This window comes from Plutella xylostella, chromosome 8 (assembly GCF_932276165.1).
Source record: "Plutella xylostella chromosome 8, ilPluXylo3.1, whole genome shotgun sequence".
In the NCBI taxonomy this organism is placed as follows: domain Eukaryota; kingdom Metazoa; phylum Arthropoda; class Insecta; order Lepidoptera; family Plutellidae; genus Plutella; species Plutella xylostella.
This window is the reverse complement of record NC_063988.1, coordinates 1610295-1637576: the sequence shown is the minus strand read 5'-3', so window position 1 is coordinate 1637576 and position 27282 is coordinate 1610295. Positions and strand designations below refer to the sequence as shown.

Here is a 27282-nt window from a genome sequence, read left to right as displayed (position 1 = left end):
ATTGAATAATACTATGAATAGATTTTGATGATTTCAAAAATGCATTATATTGTCTGCCAAAGTCTAATATTCAAAACTTGAGTAAGAACTCTGTTATAATTTTGTAGACATACAAATAATTATTCTCAGTTTTTTGTTCAGAAAAACTATCACATCATCATCTACCAAGAAAGCGCCGACAGATAGAACACACACGTCAGTTCGAAAAAAGAACGATTTGTTTTTAATTAGGTTCGAAAAAGAAAAAATATAGAGCGGCGGCCAGCGTCATTCATCCGCGACGTTCCAAGTTTGAACGCGGCGCGCGCGCAGTCGGCAATCCGCCCGCGCGGGGGCCTCACGACGCGGAATACATGCGCTGCCATCGCGAGAAAAAAACAGTGAAATAATACGACAAACCCGCGAACGACCAGCCAGTGCCAGCGCACGATTCTGGTGAGTAACAAAAATATACTTCCAAATTCAAATTGATATCGAAGGAAAATCAAGTCCAGAAATCGATCGTGTTTCCTATTCCGAATCTAAATTTAGTGCGCTGTATTTTCGAATGCTCTGCATTCGCTCTCTTGTGCGCTTTTTCCACGCTCCTCTGTTTTCCCGCGACGAATATCGTATACCGGAAGTGTTCAACATTCTGTGTAAAGCCCACCTACCCACACTCGGATTTGTTCACATAATACAAAAAGTAAATAATGAATATGCTTGAGTGCCCATCTTCACTTAACAGCTTGAATATAATATTTATCTGCACGTAAAGATAGATGCATTCAACAAAGATAGATAGAGAAATTGCAATGCCTAATCAACGGCGATATAAGCGGTAAAGTAACTGGCTAACACATTTCGTGCGGCCCGCTTCTGCGGCCTAAATTCTTGGGAATAGCTCTAACACCGCTCTCTATATTATTAGATCTGTTATTACGGACTGCTGTATTGTTTTGGATGCGTGTACGCACAACGCACATGGTGTTATGTTGGTGAAATGTAACCAATACATAAATAATAGTTAATATTAATTGCGGTAGATTTCTGTGTTAAAATTCTATGATGCCATGATGAGTATGGTATACTAACACTACCTACACGACATAACGATGCCATACAACAAAACCAATAATGACAGAGATGACGTAAGACACATTCTTGTCCCATAAAGAGCCGATAGAAGGAAGTTAACCGCTGCATAGGTGGGTAGGTACTTTATCTATTGTAATTTTTGCGTTAATTATTTATGTAGGTAAATTGTCATATAAAACTATAGGTAAATAATAATATAATGCCCCAGCACGGTTTACTAGAAAGTGGGTTCCAAATAGGTCCAATGATTAACTGTGTATAGTCAGCAATAGAGTAATTTGTCTTCCAGCTGTGACTCCTAGGATCAAAACTGTTAGTTTAGTACTGAGTGGATACTTTATCTCTTTTGTTGACTGCTCGTGTGATATATGTAAGTAGTATGTAAACATTATATCTACTTAATTTAAAACTGATAACTATGCTTCTGTCCTAAACCTGATTCACACACTGTTTAGTGCAAGTGATTAGTAGAGTCACTAGTTAGTAATTATAATATAGGTACGGTCAGGTGCAGATAAACTTGACCCCCCTCTCATAGTAACAATGCTTCTGAGAGGGGTCAGGTTTCTCTGCCCCTTACTGTACCTTACATTGCTGACCTTCTTGTATAATCTCATCTCAATAATCAATCTATACTCATGGGTACACCTTCTAATATCCTAAAACCATCCCAAAAACAAATTGACCATTGCAGCTAAGCAACGAAAAACGGTACACTAAACCCTAGTGCATACAGTTAGGTAACCCGTGTTAGATGGATGCTAGCACACCGGCCCATTGCACGGGGGCGTTGAACTCTCAATTGTTCAGAATAGAGACTCTGCCATTAGGCGCAATGATTGATGATGAATCATACACAGTGGGGCAATAGGCCTTGTTCTCTCAAGGTAGCCATTTTTTGGGTTATTGTCCCTAAAAACTGTTAAAAAGATTCAAAACTAACTAAATCTACATGCATGCTGTGTCAAACAAAAATATACTCACGAGCAATGAAAAAGTTCCAATGACAATAGCAGCTAATTAGTCCAAAAAATGGGGTCAGTTGGTATCTAAATTTTGTGAGTGCAACTTTTTCATTGCTCGCATAAAACAGATAAAACATTTATACAACTTGCCATATTTCGTCGACGGAATAATTACTTAATGTCTTATATTACCGTATTATTATTGTACCTATTTTAAAAAGATCAGCTAGGACCCTTTTCACGAGTATCTTTAACGTTATAAAGCAAGATCATTGATTTTTTATCATAAGATTAACTGAAATGCAACGATTAAGCATATGCTGAGTCAGAGCCATTTTACTGACATAATACACACCGTCTATGTCTATGAAATTCTGCATAGCATGAAATTAGAGATCTCAATTTATTCTTACGATTAAGTACCTATGTGAAAATGTTCTCTAGTAAAAAAACGATAGAACTGACTGGCAGAGTAATATTGCTCATAAATAAGTATATTTTGTTGCAATTATTATTAATTATACAGAATGCTTAAATTTGTAATCGCATTATGATACAAAAAGCATTGATACTGAAAATACAAATGCATTTTTGTTGAATAAAGTAAGTAAGTAAGTACCTACTTATTAATAATTTCAGGTTCATGCTAACCTCTATACTTAGGGTAACGTAACGTACCTAGGGACATTTTCGACTACCCCAACTTTGAATGAAGCTATCGCAGCGTACAACTAAGATATTAATGTGAAATTTTCTTTATTCGGTAGGATATATAATCTATTATCACTAGTATTTGTGCTTAAGCTTTAGTGTGGCCAGATTTTATTAAATTAAGATAAAAGTAAAAATGCTTGTTTTGACCCAAGGTACGTTACACGTTTGTACCTTGGGACACTGTTTCCTATAGCTTTGTACTATGGAAAATGCAAACTTCTAAATAACGCCTTATATCTCTGTTCTAATTTATTTACTGCATCTTTCTTCTGTCTAGTTTCACTCTGGCACTAATAAGAACAGAGATATAAGGCGTTATTTAGATGTTTGCATTTTCCATAGTACAAAGCCATAGGAAACAGTGTCCCAAGGTACAAATTTAATCGTGTCCCAAGGTACAAAAAAGCAATATTTAACCAAAATTTAAATATCTTTATTTTTAATTAATAGGAATCTTTCAGATAATTGCCATGTCATAAAATTAAATAACTGAAAAGTTATAGGTGACATCCATGTCTTTATTTTGAGCATGCCTCAATGAGATAAAGCAACACAAAAAACTATACAAAAGCTACTTTTGACTCCAAAAAACTTCATACTGTCTTCACCACACACTAGATGCTGGTATGATCACGAGACTCACTAGTTTTTCCAAGCGAGTAAAATACTATGCCTAGGGTAGAATTTTAATGTGTTTATTTAGCCGGTTTTTAAAATACAATCAATGTCCCGAGGTACAAGCGTCCCAAGGTACGTTACGTTACCCTACTTACAGCCATAGCCTTACAACTAGTGTAAAAAAACGTTTAATTAGATTTAAGTTTAAGAATTTCACACAGTATTTTTTTTACTGGCTATAAGTTCAGGCAAAGCGCTTTTCGCTGTTCAAAATTTAATTGGTTACATAATTTTTCGTCTACTTTCGCTTTTCAGCGTAAGTAACTGTAAATGAGCCTAAATGTGTTTTTGTTTATTACTTTTTTAAATAAACGTTCTTCATTTACGAGTCGGATTCGGACACAATCTTATTTCCTAAACTTTAAGCTCTATAAGCTACCACGGTAGGTATATGGTGTCCATTCATAGTTTACCTGTTGGTAGAGAGAAGTATATTAATTATAGAGCAAAATCTAATCGGCACATTTGAAATAAACATCAGAATTAAAAATAATAACGCTGTTATTATCTAAGCCACAGAATAATAACTAGTACCACTAAGCTAAGAGATACTTACGTATTGGCCGCGCTCTCCCCTATCATTTTGTCAGGATCTTACCAGACTTGCCAAAATGGCAATGAGCTGATGATATGCAATTTGTCTAACATTCTCCGTACCTTCGATAGCGTCATTTGATGGGTTTGGCAGCCTGATACACGGAAATCTGCCAAAATTTATGATGCTATCATACCCATACCATCCGTCTGGGTGGTATCGAATAGATAGTTACGTGGTAATGGTAAGACATTGTATAGTTACATGGTTGGTAAGACAGTAAAACGAAGGAAAATTTAAACAACGCCAGCTTTTAACTTTGGTCAATTCTTCTTTCGTGTCAGTGAAATGCGATTTTTTATATTTGTCCAGACCAAAAAGAAGCAACTTTGATAGCATTCTGGTTGGCCTGGAGTAAGTCTTCCCGTGTGCAGGTGGAAGGGCACAGGGGACAGGAGAGTAAATGCTCCATAGTCTGGGGGGCGGTACCACAGTCGCATAGGTTGGTACCAACGGTATAGCCCCACTTACAGAGATTGTCCTTGCAGCAGCCTACCTCTGCTCGCAACCGATTTAGAGTCTTCCAGATTTGGTCAATAAAATACTTAGATACAGCTACAGTCACTTTTACGAAATCTACCAACATGCGAAATATTTTTACACATAAGTAGCTGCTATCTATTAGGTGCATTCCTAAGTAACTACCTAGTATACTTACTTATACCTGAAATTGCAAATAACAATAGCTGTATCAATATTAATTGTCTAACGTTTATTAGATTGCACAGGATCTCATAATGAAATGCAATATTGTTTGTCGGTTTGGACGTGAATTGAAGGTGTGGTGGTGTGGGTGGTAAAAAAGGCGCGAACTTGGCGGCCATGACAGTTTTGTGCAACCTGTCTGTCATTTTAAGGTTTTGATATAAAGGAAAAAAGTAAATAGACCGATTGGACCACGGGTTGATACTTAAGTTTTATAAACATACATAATATTAAATGAGTAACTACTAGTGTTGTTTTCTTTTTGCACACTTAAGTATAATTTAATTTTCTTGCACCTCCAGTGGGTTGACTGGTAGAAAATGCCAATTAGCATTAAGTCCACCCTTTGTACACTTATTTTTATATTTGTCCAATAAAGGATTAAATAATAATATTATGTATGTAGAAAATAGGAGGTACTTAACCGACAAAATACAGAAGAAAATGCGTTTACAATGAAAAATGCGAGTAGATTAGGTTTTAAACAAAATAATAAGTATTGTAGTTTTTTGTTTAGAAGCTAAGGACGCTAAGGAATTCACTTATGCAATGAGTAAGTAGGTAGTATACCATCTTATACTTACTACTAATACGAGATTCGAGTCATTTGTGCATTTTTTACCTTGCTTACAAGTGAGTTGAGAATCACTTTTTTGCTGTGTGTACAGTTATATTATGTTATGACTCACCAACTCAGGTATCTTTTTAACTATGATACCTACAGCTTTTTTTACTGAGTAAAAAACAAACTGGCTTGAAAAGTATAGTCTAATACACTTGTAACTTGTATAAAAAGTAGGTACTAGTACCTACTGTCTCTACAGCATTACCAAAATATGAAGTTTAGCTGAGTTAGATTGGAACCCAAAATAAAGAAAAACATCATTAGGTGTAATGTTCTGATAGACTTTTTTTGTATCAAGCTTTTAATGAAAATAAAGTTCATACTTATTAAAAAAACACATTACAAAAGATAGCATAGGACGTTACAAACTGCCGATTGACCTAGAACCTTGCCTATAGACAATTTACACAGATGCACTGTGCACACACAGACTCATACGATTGAATATCAAAATCTATTTTAAACCTTATTTTCTTAACCCAGAAATTCAGTTTGCAATATCAACAAAGCATGCTATCCTTTGCATGTCGCACTTTTCTGTCAACACACTTTGAACTGTAATCGTGAGATGCAAACGTCTATTTTCGTCTGAGATGGGTCGGAGATATAGGTGAGTGTGACATAAGTGTGAGTAACATAGTAAACATATGATGTCATGCGGTTCCGCCCACTTTAGTTCGGCAGTAGGATGCGATGTTACATGAGATTTGTATCTAGGTACAGTTTTTTTTACAGCAACCTTGACTCTTCTATATCACTCGATTATTTCAGGAGAGAAACTTCTCTTCTGTAGACAACTACCATTGAGTAGTTTTCAGTTTTTGACCAGAAGTCTGCGACTTCAATAGCAGTCTCTGTGGCCTTTTAGTATTTTGAAAGCTAGGTACCATGGCCTACCTTTATCAGGCATTATTTTACTTTGATTAAATTTTAGGTTGAATTCAAATTCAAATTCAAATTCAAATGGTTTAATCGACGTAAAATTTTACAATTATTTGTCGATAGTCATCTACCACCATGAATAGCACTTTACCCCCTTATTCATAAAAAAGTTACTGAACGGATTAACTATTGATCTGTTCTGTCCCTCTCTGACAGAGTACAATTTGTTCTTTGACAGAGAGTGACAAAACAGTTTAATAGCTAATCCGTCCAGTAACTTTTTTATGAATAAGGGGGTTAGGGGCCGTCCATTAATCACGTGAGGCTCAAAGGGGGGGGGGGAGGGGGTACTGAAAACCTCACGAAACATCACGAGGGGGGAGGGGGGGTTCTCGTTAGACATCACGTGTATTAATTTTTTGTCAAAAATTAGGTATTTCTGAACCGATATTTTGGACTGCGCAAAAATTTTAACGATTTGTAGTATGACCTATATTTTTTCTAGTCAAAAATTGCCTTTACATAGACTTCCAAAAAAATACACGTGATCCAGGGGGGGAGGGGGATTTGGTCCCAAACCTCACCAAATATCACCAGGGGGGAGGGGGGCGTCAAAAAATGAGAAAAACGACCTCACGTGATTAATGGACGGCCCCTTAGTTTAAAATTACTTTTTTTATTGTGAACCCACTGGAACTTCATTCTCGACCCATGAGTTAATTAATTTAAAATAAGCAATTTTTTTTTTTTTTTTTATTTGATATTTTAAACTTTAATTTTTTTTTTTTTTCCAATTTATTCAAGTTTATTCATAAACGATCAATAGCGCTAAAGAACTCTCCAACTTAATTAAATTATTATTAATGCCTAACTAAAACTAACTAATATAAAATTAAAATTAAACTAAAAAGAAAATGCTGGCCAGATCGCTGCCACTGTCGGGTAGGGTACCCAAGACGCTGGCCGCGTTACCCCGCTGTATAGCGATGCTTAGCCTTTGTGCGAGGTAAGAGCCAGCCCTAGGGTCCCTTGAGACTTCTATTAGTCTGATGCTGATGTCTTTAAAAAGCTGACGTGCCTCCGGTCCCCACGGCCCTAGGGTTTCGACTCCGAAAGGCACAAACATGTACCCCTCTCCTAGGGATGCATATTTGCGGCCTTTCATCATCTCCGCCCGCCCGGCCGCAGCGCCAGCCTCTCTGGAAGTAGATGGAAGATGGGACGGTGCTAGTGTGTCCACGCATGTTGCGTCCCACACCAGCAGCCGGCCCCTCTTCCATGGCACCAGACTCATGCCGTCGGGTCTCTTGCCGTCGTCCCGCATGATCCCGCTTGGCTCTAAGGTAGCGGGAACATTTGCACTGGCAAGGGCCCGGCGGATGGTGTCATTGAGTGCGGCATGGCGCGCTATACGCCCGGCACTGCGGCCGCACGATAAGCCGTATTTTGTTTCAGTGAATAAAATACGAGTAAATTGAACGAGTCTCGAGTGCAGAGAGAAACGACACGGACAGAGCACCACGGGAGAGCGGTGAGGCACCAATCAGTAAATCTTTAATTAAGTATATAATAGGTTAGTTAGGGTGATTTGCACCAAATATTTAAACGTAAGTATTTGAATCTATTACTGTCTTGGTTTACTATCAAAGCTAGCGAGTAATTGATTTAAATACGTGACAGTCACCCTTAAATACATACTTCGTACATACCGCTGAAAACTGCTACCTACGGCATAAATAGGAAAAGTAATTGACTGGTAAAATTTTCAATTACTTAAAGATCCCTTAACACCAGATAAAAAACTAAAGTAGGCATTTATAGATATTCCATAGGTATCTTTATCATCTCTCCATTATTGTTTCAGATTTGGGTTCAAATAAAGAGCCCAACGAAAAACGATTCGAGCTAAAAGCTGAAGATAATTCGGAAGCCTCTCGAAAACACAATAAAATCGCTCGGTGACTGTCAAGCACTAATCATCCTGCACTGTTCTTATTTAGTCGTATTAAACTACGCAAAACGAACAAAAAAACTATAAAACGAAAAGATACTCGCTATCCGTGGCCACGATAGACGGGACTGAAAATTATTTATATATGCATATATAAATCGGTGAAAACTGATCTCTAACGTGACGTCACAATATCTCTTTATTGTGATATTTTAAAAAATAATTAATTAACTTTTACACGCGCATTTTGACGTATATTTTTGCTTGTGTTTTGTAATTAAATTTGTAAAAAATAGAAATATTGGTTTTTCTACGTTGTGTAGTCAAAAATATAAGTGTGAAATTTATGTAAAAATAACTACTAGTCATTCATCTAGTGTATTTATTTTATAAATTATAACCAATAGAATTAGTGCTTAAATAAACATTATAAAGATCAAGTGCTTCTTGGTGTATCTAAGTTTTTATAATAATCTTCTATTCATAAGTGTTTAAAATTATCAACTTTACGAGCCAAAGACAACAAGTAACTAATCTACATCACGCGAACGCTTCCGTAAAAAGTAAACGCCAAGACTGTCAAAAAGGCGCGAAAGGCTTTTTTTGCGCGCCACATCGTCAACAATGAGCAACAAAATGCAGACTCAAATTGGGGTGGGGACTGAGCTGCAGAGGAGCTACAGGATGCAGGACTTCGCCTCCCCCGGCGTCGTGATGCGGGAGCGCAGCTTCATCCGCCCGCAGTCGCACCACAATATGCATCATAACCCGGTAATTATAACCTCCTCTCTGTTCTCAAGTTCTAGCTTAATCATCATCACCATCAGCATAGGCTGCGATAGAGCTGGCCGTATGCCTCTCGCAAAGACCGCCACTAGATGCCAGTAAGAGAGTATATTGAAAAACCAACCCATAAAAATATTTTTATATATTGTGGTCATACATACCTAACGCTCCACAAAAATCTATATCGGGATTGATGTGGTGTTGTGAGAATACCTACTACCCACAACAATAACCCAGATTAGAAAGTCATTGCTATGTCTGATTTGTGTGGGAGCAATGCATTTGCATTTCAATTTAGCGCCTACGATACCCCAGTGGCCTTTATGTTGCTTTGTACAATTAGGAATAATTAAATTAAATTGAGTGGATTTGCTCATGAAACACTTGTGTCGTATCGTATGCATGCTAGGCTTATGCTCCAATAAAATACATAACTAATTATATCAAAATAGATTTATTAGATAAATTATTAGTTGGGTCATAAATGGGGGTCCAGTGAATCATATTACCTACATAACACTTTTATAAAAACTAAAAAGTTTACTAATCTTATTTTATGTAACTAGGTAGGTACTACAATACCAAATAGTATAATGTCGCACACAACTAATACAACACAAAAGAGCACATCTAAATATTCAGAAACTTGTTAGCCTAGACTTCAGTATGGCCTAGCCGTCTAGCCCATCCATTAGCGGCGGTGATGCAATTGTTTGCACTTGTCTGTGCGTTTTATGCAAATCGTGTGAAGCGAAGCATCTTGATGGATCGACAGTGGAAATTGTGGACGTTATATTTCAGGTTTTACTTGTTGGCGGCGGTGATACCTATCGCCTGAATAACATGGGTTTAACTAAATAAAAGCTAGTATTTACACACAAACTGGCTGAAGTTACAATAATTTTCCAAGATAACTTGGTAACTATGATGGTTTAGATTTTACAGTTTAGGTGACAGGTTGGTAGATGGTAGATGACGATAACACCACGCGTTTCTGAGATATTGGTCTTGAGTCTTGAGTATCCTGAATCCTGATAGAGAGTCATATGATCAGGTCGAATCCACATTGGTGCTATAAGAAATTGGAATTGACTTATTTTTTTAACCTATAACGTCCCACTGCTGGTCAAAGGCTGGTCTCATTGGGTTATCCACCTATCCCTGTCCATGACCTCCTCATTCCAGTTCCTACAAAAGGCATCCCGCCATCTTCTTCTAGCCCTAATTATTTTTATTTTTCTTTCAGTTTCCGAACAATGGGAAACGCAGGAGTATGATCCTGACCAACGCGAAGGGGAAGCCGACGCTGGAGATATACCGTCCACCAGGTCAGTTCTATTCGGAGAATACCGGAGAATAATCGGGTACCCGGGTATCTACCCGGGTACCCGATTCGGGAAGCAATCATTCCAATATAAGTACTTACTTATTGCAATAAAATTATCCACTTTTATATTTGATTCAACTTGATGCTTATTTTTCCTCGATTTTTCTATTTCTATAGTTTTACGGTATCTACCTACAGTAACCGTAGTTTTAGTCAAGAATAATGTTTGAATGAGCCATGCCATGGAATAGCTATTCCGGGTCTATATAAGTACCTATAATTTTGGTTAACTTCACGCTGCGGTTTCCCATGGTCGAAATAATACAAAACAGAATGGCTAGTCCAGTGTTATGCCATGTTATGATGTTAACTACTTTACTGTGTTTTATGACCAAACCGTATTTTTGAATATCGCATGATATATTTACTTACTTACTAATTTTAATTCAATTTCATCCCAAGTTTTCACCGTACCTACACTTACCTATCCTAAATATCACCCAGCCATACTCACCTTCGGGACTTGGAAAAAAGATAAATTAGTAACTGTTAACTGATTGCCTCAGAATAATTTCTGCGTAGGTAACCTACCTTTTTCACATGCGAAAAGGTTTTAATGTTTACAAACTCGTCGGATATGTGCTTGGCTGGCCGGTAAACAAGGATTAAAAAAACAAATTTGGTCAAATTTCGATCATTTTCTCTATGCGCGAAAATTTCAGTTGTTTGCCCCGTCAGTTTGACAGACGAATTTCTCTCGAGTGATTTTGGTGGTTTTAGCGTGTTTTCCATGTTTTTCGTGCTATGTCTCGGTGTATCGTGAAATCTTCGCTGGCCCAGCCGGTCATGTCGACTGCCTTGGTGGCAGTGACGACGGCCGCCCCTGTAGCCTGTAGCCCTGTAGTGACAGAGACAACTGTCTCAGCCCCTGTCGCTACTACTGCCTCGGTTACTGTAACGGAAACGGCGACTACCAATTTGGAAGCTGCAGGTCTGTTTGTTAGTTCATTAATAGTAGAGTTGTCCCGGAAATGAACGACAAAATTACTCCATGTTGTCATTAATTTTGGCTCTTGAGGAGATGTCATATCAGATTGTCAGTGGACTGAATGACATGTAGGTATTCCCGCAGTAGTATCTCGAACGATGATCCAAAACTTATCCCCATTTCCGTCGTAGTACTAATAGATGCCAACTTAAAATCAATAATCCGTTGGATTTAGCGAATGATTTGATGCATTGAATAAGTATGAAAGTTATACCGCAATCCAGCGAAGCGCGTCGTCTCGGGGTTGTCACGCACTGCTCGATCTAGGTTACCTAATGCGAGCACTCTGCTGGATAAAATTGCATTTTTATTGCCGCGCCAACTGAAGCACATCAGAACTATTCCGAATATACACTAATTAATCAGAATTTCGTTTTTAATTGTTAGTTTACGATTGTTTAACGCTAGCTAAACGTTTTCACTTCGTTCTGAGGAAATGTGTTTAAATATTTTAATAGTCCCAGTATACTTAGGTACTTACTTACCTACGTCGTATATATTCCATAAATGAAATCTATTCTTATCTTTTTATATTTTCCCTTACATTTACTTCTCTACCTCGACAATTTTTCAACACAATATCCCGCACAACCCCTAAAACACCCTTAAACCACCCTCTTCCACTAACTTTGCAACTCCTACGCAACACGCCTGTCTAACCGTCACTCGCACATCTCGACTCCATCTTGTAACGTCTTCCCCGTGGTCCCGTGCTGATCAGCAGGTGTGCGCACAGACGCAGTGCCGGCGAACAACAACAACAACAGCAACAACAAGCTGAATGTGCACGCCAAGGAGTTCACCATGGCCAGCCGCGGCGGAGGGGAGCAGAATGTTCGGTGAGTCACTCTATCTTATATGACATTACCTTTATTTAGATTAAATCACTAGATTTGATTAGGTAGCTAGGTTGGCCCAGCATTTAAATTCGCTACATAAGCTTTTTCTAGTACCCACCAGTGTTATGTCTATTTCGCTTAGCTATTTCGTTATGTACTTACCTACCTTGCTACCCTACAGGGAATGCTCGATGAACTTATTCCTACGCATCTACATTTTCCATAAACCACGTAATACAATCATTATTATGTATCAATAAAGTTACGCATGCTACATACTGATTTGCATGTCCTCGTTATCGTAATACGATAATATGAGTTGTACCTACTCGGACCCGATGGTTATGCTGTAGAGCAGTCGGTTATATCCAGTACTGATCCTTAGAGCAATGAAAAAGTTCCATTGAGAAAATCACCAAATAACCCCTAAACGAAAAAAAAAATAACTTAATGACGCCTTCTGCAATATTTAAGTACATTTAACAATGCATCAGAATATTACCAACTAGAAACGTAAATATTTTCTTCAAATTTCCTATTAAATACTTAATACAAAAAAAGACGACCGAATGGCGTAGTGGTTAGTGACCCTGACTACTGAGCCGATGGTCCCGGGTTCGATTCCCGGCTGGGGCAGATATTTGTTTAAACACAGATATTTGTTCTCAGGTCTTGGATGTGCCCGTAAAATGGCAATAGGCCCGCCCCCTATTACATTGGGACTAACATAACACTCTGGCGAAAAGTGGGTGCAGCAATGCACCTCTGCCTACCCCGCAAGGGAGTACATTAGTACAAGGCGTGAGTGCGTGTGTGTTTTACAAAAAAATTGGGGACATTTGGTGTTTGAATTTTGTAAGTGGAACTGTTTCTTTGCCCGAGAGTGTAAATATTTTGAGTTATGTATTGGTAGTTAGATACCACACAACGTTTACAAAATTTTTACCAAATGGCTTCAGACCTGACACACTACACTACCTCCCTAGCTCTACAAACTACTATCCCGAAATACTTAACTCCTCTCTATATCTCCAATGATTTGGCTTCACCCTTTGCATTATTATCCAAGTATGAAATCCCTGCAATAATCTGTCATACTATGATAAAAACTCAAAATATGTACCTACTTACCTACATTATGAGAAGTGGTCAGTGGTCAGAATACTCAAATTATTTTGTCCTTCAAACATTCATAACAATAGCCGAAGGTTTCTGACCAGGCCAAAAAATACTAACGTGATTCATATAAATTGATGCGTAGGTAGACCACATGACCACACCAATAAGCGTTATAATATAGTGCCTATCGTGTATACTAAACCACTCGTAAGCTCGTAACTGTCCTATTTGGGAAATAACTGATTATTGCAACACAAACTCCTTGATTTTTTTGTGTTTGTTTCATATACCTTACGTAGCCAAAGTAGTCAAAGAACCGGTGTGGTAAACAATCAAAAGTTCTATAGTGCAGACCACGATCAGACAAGTGAAGCGTGGGACGCACTCTGTACCGACCTTAAACAGAATCCGGTAGGTAGTGGCTGTATAAGAAAAAAAGGTCGAGGACAAAGTGTTATATGGCGCTGCTTGGAGGAGTCATATGTCCACCAGTGGACGATTACAGGATGCGTTGTTATGGGTCCTTTAGTAAATTAACTTTGCCAGTTTGTTTTACATTGTATGTTTTCGCAGTTAGTTACCAAATATAAATAGTGCACCAGATGATTGAAGTTTCCATCACTGATCTCGGAGTGGCGACCTTGCGACTGGCATTTGTTTCATATCAACCCGTAGTAAGTTGTCTACTGGCGCCTCTCCAAAACGATACGGTAATTGGAATCTTTGGGATGTGGTTGTCTCTTTCCTTGATGGCTAACAGTTATTGATTCTGCAGGTATCAGTTAGATTGGCATTTTGGCGATTTGATCTCTTCCTTTTTCTCCTTAGCCTGTTGAGAACAAACATCAGAAGAGGGGTTGATATCCCGTTCTGGGAAGAGTAGAAATAGCTCGCACAGACTATGACTCGACACTACTCATCTCCTGACGACTCAGCCGGAAATAAACGTTCTAGTCAGTAGTCACCTATGTGGTCATCAGCAGAAGCTAGCCATTATCACATTCCTCGATAATATACCAGCTGAACTACATCGACAGGACCCAGGCATGTTGCTCTAGCCTAGTTTACAGAAGACCTTTTTTGGAAATTAAAGATTCTTCAGACTTGTATCTAACTCAGATTCTGAAAGAAATCCTAAGCTACCTGTCATATCAGATGATCTACAATGCCATAAAACTGCAACTCTATGCTTACTGCACCTCCGTTGATTGCGATAATTTAAAACAATTAGTTGTTTCGTCCCCGTGTCAATATTCATAGTGTAGTTTTCGTTATCATGCTCACTCAGTGGCGAGGAGCGGCGACGCGAGCACGGCCGCGGCGACACGACACGACACGACACGTGGACCACCAGCGAACATCCCGAACCGAACGAACGAGCGAACCCGAATACCACCCCGCCATTACCAAGGAAAATTTGACGTGACAGTTAAAAAGTTTCGATTGTTTTGGCGGCAAAGTCGAGTGGTTTCCAACTAGAGACGCGGGAAAAGCGGATGTTTATCCCCCTGGACCGGATTCTATTAATAAAATGGAAGCGATGAAGTGAAGCGGCGTTTGCCTGCTCTGCCAAGTTTGCGTTAGGATTCACTGTGCGAGGTGTATGATAAAAGTTTATTGCCGACTTGTAAACAGTGTTGAACGTCGGCTGATCTCTCGTGGATTGTTGAATGAAGTTGTGTTTACAGTGCTAGTCGATTGTGTCGTTAAAAAATGGGACGCGGAAGATATTCTACCTCTGATATGTAAGTCCTTTGTTTACTTTTTCTTTCGTTACGTTTGATTTGATTCTTCCAAGTCTTTGTTACCACGCGGTTACAGTTCACTGGTACTGTAACCTAATTAGATTAAGTGCAAATATGAATTTCGTCTGAAAACATTATGTAAGCGCTGCTTAAGCTGTAGTGTCATTGAACATCTCTTTGTTTAAGATAAGAAAAACATTTCACCAAATGCTATCCATAAAATGTTGGCATGTTGCGAGTGTGGAAAACTCGTCTGGTGTGTAAATTGTGGAACTACCGTGGTGGTAATAAGACCCGGATTCCGTTGGCAGAATTCAAAATTGTTTGAAGCTCCATGCGTCATCTTCAATGAAGAAAAATAAAATGCTCCAACATAGTGACAAATCCAAGGTCACAAAGCTAAATATGAACATGATCGTGGTATAGTAGGTATACCTATGTCTGCGATGCGAACAATGGATTAATTTGTGGCCCGGTTATAATGAATAGTTGACACATGTAATAATTTTCGTCTCTATCTACAGCTCTAGTGTGAGTAGAGCTACGGTATACGGTTCTACCTTTTTTGGCATAAGATTTTTTTGCCTTATCTCGTATTGCATAGTAACGTTTGGTCAAAGTCTCGTTACGCCGAAAATCATAGGGCATAAATCTCGTTTAGTAAAAAGTTATTTCGCATAACATTGTTTAGCCTAATAATGGTATGGCCAAATCTTGAATAGCCTAATAATGCTATGGCATAGGTTTATACAAAGTAATAATATTCGTTTGGCTTTAACTTTGACGGAGCGTCTCCCTACATAGTGCAAACTGGTGCCTTGTATTGTTTCCGCTGTTTGGAAAACGCTCCGCTCCGCTTCGCTGCGCTCCGCTTTGGTTTTGATGAACATGTGCACCTAACACGCTCCTCCTCGCTTTGCTCGTCGTCGCACCTATTTTTAGGTTTCGATCTCATGGGGTTTGTAATAATTATATTGGTCGTTAACTTTCGATTTTTTGATCATACAATATCGTGATTTTCGGGATGTAGGAGAAAAATACCACAATTTGTACATTTACTACATACTTAATATATTATTTATTAAGATAACATTAGGAGAAACAAGATTATACATAGGTATAGAGGCAGTTTAGACCTTGGTGATATGCACAAAGGTTCCACTCGAGAGAGCCAGGTGCAGGTACTTACACCCCCACAGAGAATAGAATAGAATAGAATAGGTATAGACGAATATAAATTTGAGCAAACGAAACTTAGGTGTTTAAAGATTGTGCCTAAAGAGTTTTAGACGAAACGAGCTTTATGCCACATAAGTCTTGGCAAAGTGATGGTTCGGCCAAAAAAGTTTAGACCATACGAGTTATGCGAAATGAGTTTTGGTCAATAAAGATTATGCCAGATGAGCGGAACCCACGGTATACAAATAGGTCTGTCATTGGTGATTCATGGGTCTGCTAATGAATATGATTGGACGCGCGCCACGCTAAGTTAGCCGCAAACAAAGCAGAAAATATAGGCAGTTTTATATCTCAACCACATCTGTCAGATAGCATGCAAATTGCTCTTTGCTTAAGAAAATTCTGAACGATAAAGAAAATCTTGTTTGCACTGCTACATTATGTGCACTTTTACTCATTCTTTTCTTTAAGATAAGGATATGTACCTAGACAAAATCGTTAGTGAAGAAAACTTACATGCCCCTGCAAAACTACACTAACTATTACATTATTGAAGGATCTGCAATCATTCAATCATGAGGATGTAGGTCATAGCATAGTTCACTTTATCAATCCGTAGCAGAGGCGCGAGCATAGGATTCGATACTATTTTCGAATCTACACGAAGGGTCGCTTATACCAAACGCTAAACGTATTTAAATCAAATTTTAAATACATTTTGTACTAACTGACAGACGTATGACAGGCTACTAAATACGTTTAGCGTTTGGTGAAATTCAACCTAACATGGAAAAAACAAATGCCACTTTTGGAACTAACAAATTTGCCTTACATTTTGACAGTGACATTTGATGATACGCAACGTAAACGGAGGTTTCGAATCCTGTGCTCGGGCAACAGGACTCTAACTGCCTCTATCTATCCAGGGTCTAAACAGTCATATCTTAGTCCTCATGGCTGGTATTTCTTTACAGAGCTGTAAAGGGATTTCAACATAGATTTTCATTATTTCAGTTCAAAACGTACAGACCCAGCGTCGAAAAGACGTCTTCTAATCTTTGTACTATACTTACTACTATGATATACTTACTACTATGATATACTTACTACTAAATAAGAGCTTTACGGCTTTACTACATTACAATGATTCTGAATGGTAGCTAGATACATTGCAGCATCTTATCACAAATATAAATAATGCAATCACTTCAAATCTCAAATGATTTATACCTGACACCATATACATTGCACCTTTTGTGCTCCAATTTCTTTAGAGACGTATAGGGCTGCGCGTGCGCATCGCCTTGTTACAAGTAGTTACCCGACTGATAACCCCACGCTGGTGCGCCATACCGCTGCCTGTCTGGGCTGTGATGTGCAGTCAATTCAATGGCTTCCAGTCTGGTCTGAGCATACCTACGTACAGTAACAATGGCATGAGGGGTCACAGTGCCAAAGTGTTTATGAGTTTATTCCGTCTTACAGGACAGCTACAAAAATCTTCAGTGATAGAAGAGATGTGATATTTCATAGATTTCTGTCCTGAAATTTTGGAATTTGTACCTATACCTTGCCGAGTCCCAGGTACCTAATTAGGTAGGTAGTAACTTATTGAATATTATTTTAGGTAGGTTACTTATTGAAAATTATATTTCTGTGTGCAATGTTGTATGCCATCGAATGGAAATCATACAATACAAAGTGATCCCGTAGTCATAACGTGACACTACCTAATGGCCCATATTTGGTCCCTAATGTGACCTGCATAATAATATTTTATTTAGGAGCTTTAAGTTTCAATCCGAATTAGGTGGCGCCACCATCTATGTAAGGAAATATAAAGATTTTTCAGGAATCTATTAAAAAATTATAGCAACTTAGTATATTTCTGAAATACGTAGCTTTAAAGATATTGAAGGAAAAGTAGGTTTAATAGTTAAAAGGAATTTTAATGAGAGAAATAGGTATGTAGGCACTTTTATAAAACCCCTCTTTTTCCGTCGGGAGTTAAATACTAATAAAATACTTAAATGTGATATCTAGGTACAAAATATATGCCACGCAGATAACTAAAATGTAACCTGTAATAGTTAGTAGACGTAGGTTCCTTATATGTTTTATAATATTATATTTGCGTTGTGTGCCAATATGGACAGGTGGCGTATTGTTTGCTGTTCATGAATAATACTTATGCTGAGTATAGACATGCATGTGCTAATTATTTTATAACCTGTGATGATTCCGTATTGTAATGTAATGAGAATGTATCACGATAACCGACACTTTGTAGATAAAACAATCGCCATTGTCTGTGACGATGTTCTTGCCAATATTTTGGTATAAACGAAAACGAACGAATAAACCTAATCATTTAAGTAAGTATAACAAAGTTCTAGGCTTTCTCTGTCTACTTCTGGGCAATAATGTCATATCAGTAGCTATGCCATCATTCATTCAGATCCGCAATGGATCTTTCGCAAGAGTATCAGCATCAGAATTTTCGAGGCTGACGTGTCGTTGCTCTACTATTGAAATATTTTGCTCTCTCACGTTTTGGTCAGTTCGCCTACCTTTTTGTTTCTTGCAGTACCTAAGTAGTTATATAAAGTATCTATAGGGCGTGCATATATGTACACAGATGCCCTTTATGAATTTACTGATCTCACTCCTTCTTACATCAGTCCCATAGTTTAGAAATCCATGTATAGGTACTTACTCTATTTACCCCGTGATCACTTTCTGGTTACAGGCCCCTATTAGTCCAAATATCCATGTATACCTCCAACTTTTTGCCTGCTGATCTAACATCTAACCCCTCACCTGCTGCTTCCAGCCCCCTCGGCCTGGGCTACGGCGGCGGCGGGCTGCAGCACTCTCGCTCGGCCGTGCTGCACGCGCAGGTGCCGCCGCACTACCGCCCCGTCATGCCGCCCTCGCTGCTCACCAGCGCCTCCAGCGGCACCGTCAATGTGAGTCACTCGTCACTACCCCCGCCACGTGTCACTACAGTCACTACCGCCCCGTCATGCCGCCCTCGCTGCTCACCAGAGCGCCTCTAGTGGCACCGTCAATGTGAGTCACTCGTCACTACCCCCGCCACGTGTCACTACCATTGAGTATGAATGGTCTGGAGACGAAATAGGCAGACGTTCCCCTCTGCCGGGGTAGTGGGCCAGAAAGGCCCACCGATTCATAAAAACTAGTTGCAGTCTCAATTTTCACTAGACTCAATCTAGTCGGCAAAGCGTTCGTTTCGTGTAAAATTAGCTGTTTACATATTAAATGACAGCTTCGTTGCATAGAATATTCGGATTCCCGGCTTTGATCACAGATTTGGTCGCCTTCGGTCATGGTTTATTGTTATTAGCCGTTGCCTAGCAACCAATGTCAGAAAAATGCCATAGTGATGGACCGGTATGTAAATATGTGCTTATCGACAAAAAAGGTCACAGTTAAAGGAGGTTACACATAGTTTATTTTATTTAAAAAAAAATGCTCTTATGTACGAGATATTACTAAAGTGGTGAACGTAAGCTGACAGGGTTGACTAGGGGGTCACTCTCAACATTTTTTGGTCACCGCTTTCAGGAAATTCAAGATGTAAAATCCAACCAAGTTTCTATGGAGCAGAAAAACCATTTTTGTCGTATAGAAAAAAAATGCTTAGTTTGACAAGTAAATTATAGCTAGGTACATAAGTTAGCTTTTTTGGAAGCATTTCATCTCCATTCCATAAGTATTTTATGAAAAAGCTTTAAAAGATAAGTTATAGACATTTATGCTTCATATAATATTATGTTCTATTCTATTCTATTTAATTAATTTAAAATTATTATTTCCACCACATGATCTCGAATTCATCGAAAACGCTTATCGATAATTGTTACATCCATGGCAAGAAAGAATGACGACACTGTGTTCATAATTAAATGTATCTTCACATAATCCTTATTGCTAGGAATTAAAACTCATAAAGTAAAAAAAAAAATAAAAAAATAAAAAATAAAAAAAATTTAATAAAAATAATACGTAAAATTTCCCCCCGCAAAAATTGGCAGACTTTTTTGTATCAAGAAAGATCGCTATGACGCTTCCCGAGGGTACACCCGAGTTCGCGTTGTTCTATGGTCACTACAGTCACTACCGCCCCGTCATGCCGCCCTCGCTGCTCACCAGCGCCTCTAGTGGCACCGTCAATGTGAGTCACTCGTCACTACCCCCGCCACGTGTCACTACAGTCACTACCGCCCCGTCATGCCGCCCTCGCTGCTCACCAGCGCCTCTAGTGGCACCGTCAATGTGAGTCACTAGTCACTACCCCCGCCACGTGTCACTACAGTCACTACCGCCCCGTCATGCCGCCCTCGCTGCTCACCAGCGCCTCTAGTGGCACCGTCAATGTGAGTGTTATACTTCTATAAGCGTCCACCTATCGAATGTATGGAGAAACGGCGGCGTCGGCAATGCAGATGAAGAGGACGCATTTGTGTGAGCTTCTATACAAAGAATACGGAATGTGATAAGTCCGATGCATTCTCAAGTGCCTTATAGCCCGGTCCGGCACAATCTGGCCAGTTACTTAGGTAGACTTATCTTTTTCTATAGAGCAAGATGCTTATCAACCAATATTTTTCCAGGGATTTATATACTTATTAATTTTACACAACTACAAAACTCACGACACATTTCTAACCGCACACCCGTTTCCAATCTTCCAGAACGGACCGCGCGTCCACTTCAAGATCAACCCGCAACAAATACCGGAAAAGAAGAAATCTCCCCCATCCTCTCTCTCCAACGGCAACGGGAAGAGTCTTCTCCGTCCTCAATCCTTCACTCCCGGCGGCCTGAAGCGGTCCAAGTCTCTGACGTCAGCAGACGCGCTGGCTAGTGGCATGGCTGCCCTGGGGTTGGCGGCTGATGCGGGCGACCTGGGCACCTTCCCCGCCGAGATACAGGAGTGCATTGATAAGGCGCTTGAGGGTGAGTTGGATTGAAACCTTGTTATCCGTATTAGAAACTTATTACAGTGGAGTTAATTGATCGGTGCGATTGTTAGAGGACTAACTAGATAGTTACGACCTGAAGGACGTAAATTTTTTGGGGTTTTCGACACAACCACCACACATTTTCACGTAAAGAGAGTTGTATATTATCTATGTTGACAAATATGCTAGACTGCTAGACCAATGTAATATGACTTTCCAAAGGGAACGTTACTGATTAAATTTCTCTTATACCCGAGAGTTCTTTATACCCGCCAACCTGGCATAATATGTACAAAACCACCACCGAATACATACCTAACCATAAATGAATAAACTTCTCCTCCCTTCCAGACCCGAACTCAGTCTGCGCGCGCACGCTCATGGATGCAGTCGGGCACCTGGTGTCGCGCGCCGTGGAGTCCCCGCGCTACGCGCTGCCGGCGGCGCGGCGCTGCATCGCCGTGGTGGAGCGGGAGCAGTCGGAGACCTTCCTCGAGTCGCTGCTGAATACGTGCCAGCTGTGGTACCATGATCGGGAGAAGGTGAGTGGCTGTTTGTGAAGGATGCTTGACTGAAATGGTAGCTGTCTAGTTCTGGCATTCATGAGTGAAGGTAGGGACGAGAGGGAACCATGGAATGCCTGCTGCGGGGCTGAAAGAAAACCCAGATTGTCCCAGATGGAACAGAATAAGGATATAATAGCCCTTTTCATTATTTTGTCTGTGCGCTCGTACTCTAAGGGTGCTTACATAGATAAACGGGTTCCCTGTATCTAACTGTACCGGTAACCTGATTATGCGAAAGCGCTCATGACATTTGAAAATCCGGGAAATGCTCCATGAGTGAGCGTTTTCGCATAATCACGTTACCGGTACAGGTAGATACAGGGAACCCGATTCTCTATGTAAGCACTCTCATGGGTGCAGTCGGGCACCTGGTGTCGCGCGCCGTGGAGTCCCCGCGCTACGCGCTGCCGGCGGCGCGGCGCTGCATCGCCGTGGTGGAGCGGGAGCAGTCGGAGACCTTCCTCGAGTCGCTGCTGAATACTTGCCAGCTGTGGTACCATGATCGGGAGAAGGTGAGGGGTGGTTTGTGAAGGATAGTTGACTGGAATGGTACACTCGTGAGTGAAGGTGGAGACGAGAGGGGACCAAGGAATGCCTGCTGCGCAAGCGCAATGAAATGTGTCAAAAATGGTGGTAGGCTATGTAATAGTATACACTAGCATGCCTTGCCATCCAAGCATTCTGATGAATTGTTTTGCGGGCTGGAAGAAATCCCAGATTATCCCAGATGGAACAGAATAAGGATATAATAGCTTCCAGGAACTGGTGTTATGCGAGTGCCTTTCATCATTTTGTCTGTGCGCTCGTACTCTAAGGGTGCTTACATAGAGACCTGATTATGCGAAAGCGCTCATGACATTTGAAAATCCGGGAAATGCTCCATGAGTGAGCGTTTTCGCATAATCACGTTATCGGTACAGGTAGATACAGGGAACCCGATTCTCTATGTAAGCACTCTCATGGACGCGGTCGGGCACCTGGTGTCGCGCGCCGTGGAGTCCCCGCGCTACGCGCTGCCGGCGGCGCGGCGCTGCATCGCCGTGGTGGAGCGGGAGCAGTCGGAGACCTTCCTCGAGTCGCTGCTGAATACGTGCCAGCTGTGGTACCATGACCGGGAGAAGGTGAGTGGATGTTGTCAACCAGCGATCCTTCTGAGGGCTTTCATCAGGGCGATAAAAGTCATTTTACCAATCACATCACCAGCACCCCGTCCCCACTGGCGACCAATACAGCTGATAAATGGACTTCCGGATTGTCCCAGATGGAACAGAATAAGGACATAATAGCTCCGAGGAACTGGTGTTATGCGAGCTCCTTTCATCATTTTGTCTGTGCGCTCGTACTCTAAGGGTGCTTACATAGAGAAACGGGTCCCTTGTATCTACCTGTACCGGTAACCTGATAATGCGAAAGCGCTCATGACATTTGAAAATCCAGGAAATGCTCCATGAGTGAGCGTTTTTATTAGGCTGTTATAGTATAGGTACCTACCTCTACAGTAATAATGTGTGAGTGAACTCGCTTTCATAGAACTCAATACGCCATCGGCGAATAAAAACGTACCTACTACCATGCAACGTATCTTTTACCATATTTTTCAATAAAACCCCCTTTCTCCCTTCCACAGCTCCTCGGCCAAATAGTCAGCGGCGGTCGCCCGCGCCTCATGGCGTTTCTCTCCTTCCTGCTCGAGATGTACTGCCAGCTACGGCGGCGCGCCATCCAGCGGCGCGGGGCCAGCGCGCAGCCCGGGCAGGTGTTGCTGACGCTGATCTGCAAGTGCTGTGAAGATTGTATCAGGGCGCCCGTGCCGTCTGCCAGCGATGTGAGTATAGCTGCATGTAGACCTCATCCAGCCAGGTGCTGCTGACGCTCAACTGCAAGTGCTGTGAGGATTGCATCAGAGCGCCCGTGCCTTCGGCTAGCAATGTGAGTATAGTGTATAGATATAAGGAGTGTTGTTGCATGTAGATATGCCATCGGCCAGGTGTTGCTGACTCTGATCTGCAAGTGCTGTGAAGATTGTATTAGGGCGCCCGTGCCGTCTGCCAGCGATGTGAGTATAGCTGCATGTAGATATAGGGAGTATTGTGCATGTATATAGTTCATACAGCGGCAAGGAACCAGGGTGTAGCCCGACCAGGTGTTGACGCTGATCTGCAAGTGCTGTGAAGATTGTATCAGAGCGCTCGTGCCGTCTGCTAGCGATGTGAGTATAGTGTCTCTAGATGTAGGGAGTACTGTTGCTTTATAGTTCATACAGTGGCAAGGAGTGACGCTGATCTGCAAGTGCTGTGAGGATTGCATCAGAGCGCCTGTGCCGTCTGCCAGCGATGTGAGTATAGCTGCATGTAGAGTTATAGACGCCATCTAGCGACGAGAGTCTGAGTCTTGTGTCTCTAGTTTTAGGAGGTATTGTAGCATGTAGAAACCATTGAGTGGCAAGGAACCAGGGTGTAGCCTAGCCAGGTGTTGTTGACGCTGATCTGCAAGTGCTGTGAGGATTGTATCAGAGCGCCCGTGCCGTCTGCCAGCGATGTGAGTATAGACGCATGTAGACGCCATCTAGCGACGAGTGTGTAGATATAGGAAGCATTGTTCTATCTATATAGACCATCCAGTGGTAAGGAACCAGGGTGTAGCAAGGCCAGGTGTTGTTGACGCTGATCTGCAACTCTGCAAGTGCTGTGAGGATTGCATCAGAGCGCCCGTGCCGTCTGCTAGCGATGTGAGTATAGCTGCATGTAGAGTTATAGACGCCATTCTATACGATACGATATAGGAAGCATTGTTGTATGAACACAGTTCATCCAGTGGCAAGGAGTCAGTGCGCAGACCGGCCAGGTGCTGCTGACATGGTGTCTCTATGTATAGGTATAGAATAGGTGCTGCTCTTGTGCAAGTAAAGAGGATGAAGAGAAAAAGGTTGACCGCCTGCTGCTACTAGAAATATCAGTCTTTTGTTTTTGATTTTAGGGGTATTTTGAATGCGGATATAAAATTACCAAATAAATGTCTGTGCTACTTACCTACTAAAATCTCCTCCCCTCTTCCACAGACGGAAAACCTATTCTTCGTCCTAACCTACATCGGGCGCGACCTCGAGTCCCAACTGCCGGGCGATCTGGAACGCTTGCTCAACGCGGTCCGAGACGCGTTCCTCAACACGGCCGCGTCGGCGCCGTCGATCCGCCGCACGCTGCTGCAGCTGATCGAGCTGCACGCCAGCCGCTGGCAGCTGCCGGGGTGTGCCGTGCTGTATTACTACCCCTCGTCCAAGTAAGGGGAACCAAGTGGTAAGGGGTATGGGGAATGTTGGTTGAAGGTGTCTATTCACCAGTGGCAGGAAATCGCTGTTATGCTGAGGTTTCGGTTGATTGTTGTGTGAAGGTTTCCACTGTCTGTCCCTCTAAGTACCTAATCTAGGTCTTGTCGTAAGCTGTTGCGATTTAATGTGGTGTAAAATGGTGAGTTTGGTTTTGAAGTGTCCATGTTGAATGACGGTTGCATTCAAATTTTAGTCTGTGAGGTTGGAAGGGTGGAGTTAATTTTCCGTTCAGAATTAATATCCAATCTCTGTTCTTTGATTTTATATAGTTTGAGGTTTATGATTAGAAATGGAGATTGTTTATTAACTTCCCGTATTGATGTCGTCTTTGTTTATTTTTACGGAATTAACTAAAATTAATATTCGCGTTAAGTGGCGCCTTGTGTAAAGTAAAATGTACTGACCGTAGTTTGATAGAGTAGTGGTCAAGTAATGTCTTACAATGTCTAGGCGTCATCCTGCCATAAGCTCTTTTTATTGTGCCTTTAAAATTATTTATACAATCTTGCTCTCACTGTTTTTAAACGGCAATATTTCCAAATATCCGAAATATCTGCCACTTGCAGTTTACATGCAGTGCGAATAAGATTTAAGTAAGGGTTTTAAAACATAGCATAAGGTTTTTTCTGTATCAGTAAAAAATGAAATGCCTTAAAAGTATTAAAACGTAAATTGTATAATAATGTAGCTAGCATGGAATGGTGCACTTTATTATACGAAAACGCATAGTATCTTGTGCATCTGCTATGTTCTTTAGTTATTTGTCTAGGCTATTTAAGAACTGACAATATCAGGGCTATACCTTAAACCTATAGACTATATTGTCAGTCTAGAAATCAGGCTTTTAGTTTAGACATTGTATTTAACATAGATCTAAATTATCATACTATTCAATTCCAATGATATTAGGATAATACCTAGGTAATATCTTATTCTAATATCATTTGAACCGCTGAGTGCTATTGCTACCATTGAGTTATAATAAACTAAACTCAATGATTGTTACACACATAATTATTATCGTATCAACAATGCTTAACACATAAATAATCTAAGGGCATACATTTAGTATAATAGCATTTTGTTAGCAAGACTAAAATATTGCCTGTTCATATTTCTAATGATAAATTTTAATACACATGAAAGTATGTTTGTAAAAAATACAAAAAAAGAAGCCTTGACTGAATTATGTTGGTTATAATTAAGATAAACCCTTCAATATATACATGCTTGTGATATTATTGTTGTATGTTAAAGTAGTATATTTTTCCAACTCTTCTATTTTCTAACCAAAGACTGTGGGTGAAGATATTCTTGAATTTGTATCAGTAGTCACATCTGTTAAAAGTAAGACCAAATTGATCATCCTGGATATAAGTTCATGAATGATTTTTCGGTGTAATTGAAACGCATAGGACGTAGGGGTAGTTACTTATGTAAATAAAATTCAGTGATTATAATTTTATTAAGTTCACCTAGATTTAGATTAATGTGTGATGAATATTATATTTATAATTAAACTTGCGTTATTTGATGAAAACTCACTTATAAAAAGACCGCAATTATGTTTAATTTCTGTATGCATTCGTAGCAGGTTAAGGTTAAGGTATGTTTATAGAAAAACAAGAAAATTTAAAAAAAGGTGCTAACAAAATACATGCAAAGGTGGTCTTTTATATTACTTATAGGGCTGCGGGAAATAACTTTGTTTTCGTTACCGCTGTATTATTTTATATGTACTACACATAAAACCAATAAAATTATAATTCAAAATCTGATTGTTTTATTTTTTGTGACACTTCCATTTTAATAGGTATTTTATTTACCACTTTTATTTTCGTAGGTAGGTCAGGTACTTATAAGTTTTAAATTATTTACTTACCTATAATACCTAGTGTGAACTGTGTGAAAGTGACTTATTATGATCCTTCAGGTCCATAATGTCCCGTTTCCAAAATGTCCCTTGGTTCCAGAATGTTCCTTTCCCAAAATGCCCCTATCCCAAAATGTTCATCTACCATAAAGTCACTTCTTCAAAATGCCTCTTCCTAATGTTTCTCACCTAAATAATGTCTGGGATGGGTGGAAGTGCAACGACGAGTCCAACTATAAAGTCAATCTAAAATAAAGAGTGTGTTTTGGAAAAGACTTATTATCATTAAAAA

General features: G+C 40.1%; 1 protein-coding gene across 5 annotated transcripts; it reads left to right on the top strand.

Moving 5' to 3' along the window:
- Positions 1 to 271: 271 nt before the first annotated feature.
- On the top strand, positions 272 to 26890 carry LOC105391849. 5 transcript variants are annotated; one of them, XM_048622373.1, is made up of 11 exons: positions 272 to 435; positions 7697 to 7772; positions 8106 to 8963; positions 10225 to 10306; positions 12075 to 12192; positions 19069 to 19204; positions 20954 to 21218; positions 21575 to 21765; positions 23417 to 23568; positions 24472 to 24517; positions 24848 to 26890. In XM_048622373.1, the coding sequence occupies exons 3-11, from the start codon at positions 8817 to 8819 to the stop codon at positions 25070 to 25072; spliced, it is 1362 nt and encodes a 453-aa protein (XP_048478330.1). In that variant the 5' UTR covers positions 272 to 435; positions 7697 to 7772; positions 8106 to 8816; the 3' UTR covers positions 25073 to 26890. The 5 variants fall into 5 exon arrangements, with proteins under 5 accessions (XP_048478330.1, XP_048478329.1, XP_048478332.1 ...); XM_048622372.1 differs by lacking the exon at positions 24472 to 24517 and having other exon boundaries at positions 23417 to 23614; XM_048622375.1 differs by lacking the exon at positions 24472 to 24517 and having other exon boundaries at positions 273 to 435; positions 12090 to 12192; positions 23417 to 23614.
- Positions 26891 to 27282: the final 392 nt, after the last annotated feature.

Bases quoted from the DNA above. Each gene is read 5' to 3' on its own strand.
- LOC105391849 (XM_048622373.1), top strand. From the start codon at position 8,817: ATGAGCAACAAAATGCAGACTCAAATTGGGGTGGGGACTGAGCTGCAG. The intron at 8,964-10,224 runs GTAATTATAACC...TTTTTCTTTCAG, and splicing joins ACAATATGCATCATAACCCG to TTTCCGAACAATGGGAAACG. The intron at 10,307-12,074 runs GTCAGTTCTATT...CGTGCTGATCAG, and splicing joins GGAGATATACCGTCCACCAG to CAGGTGTGCGCACAGACGCA.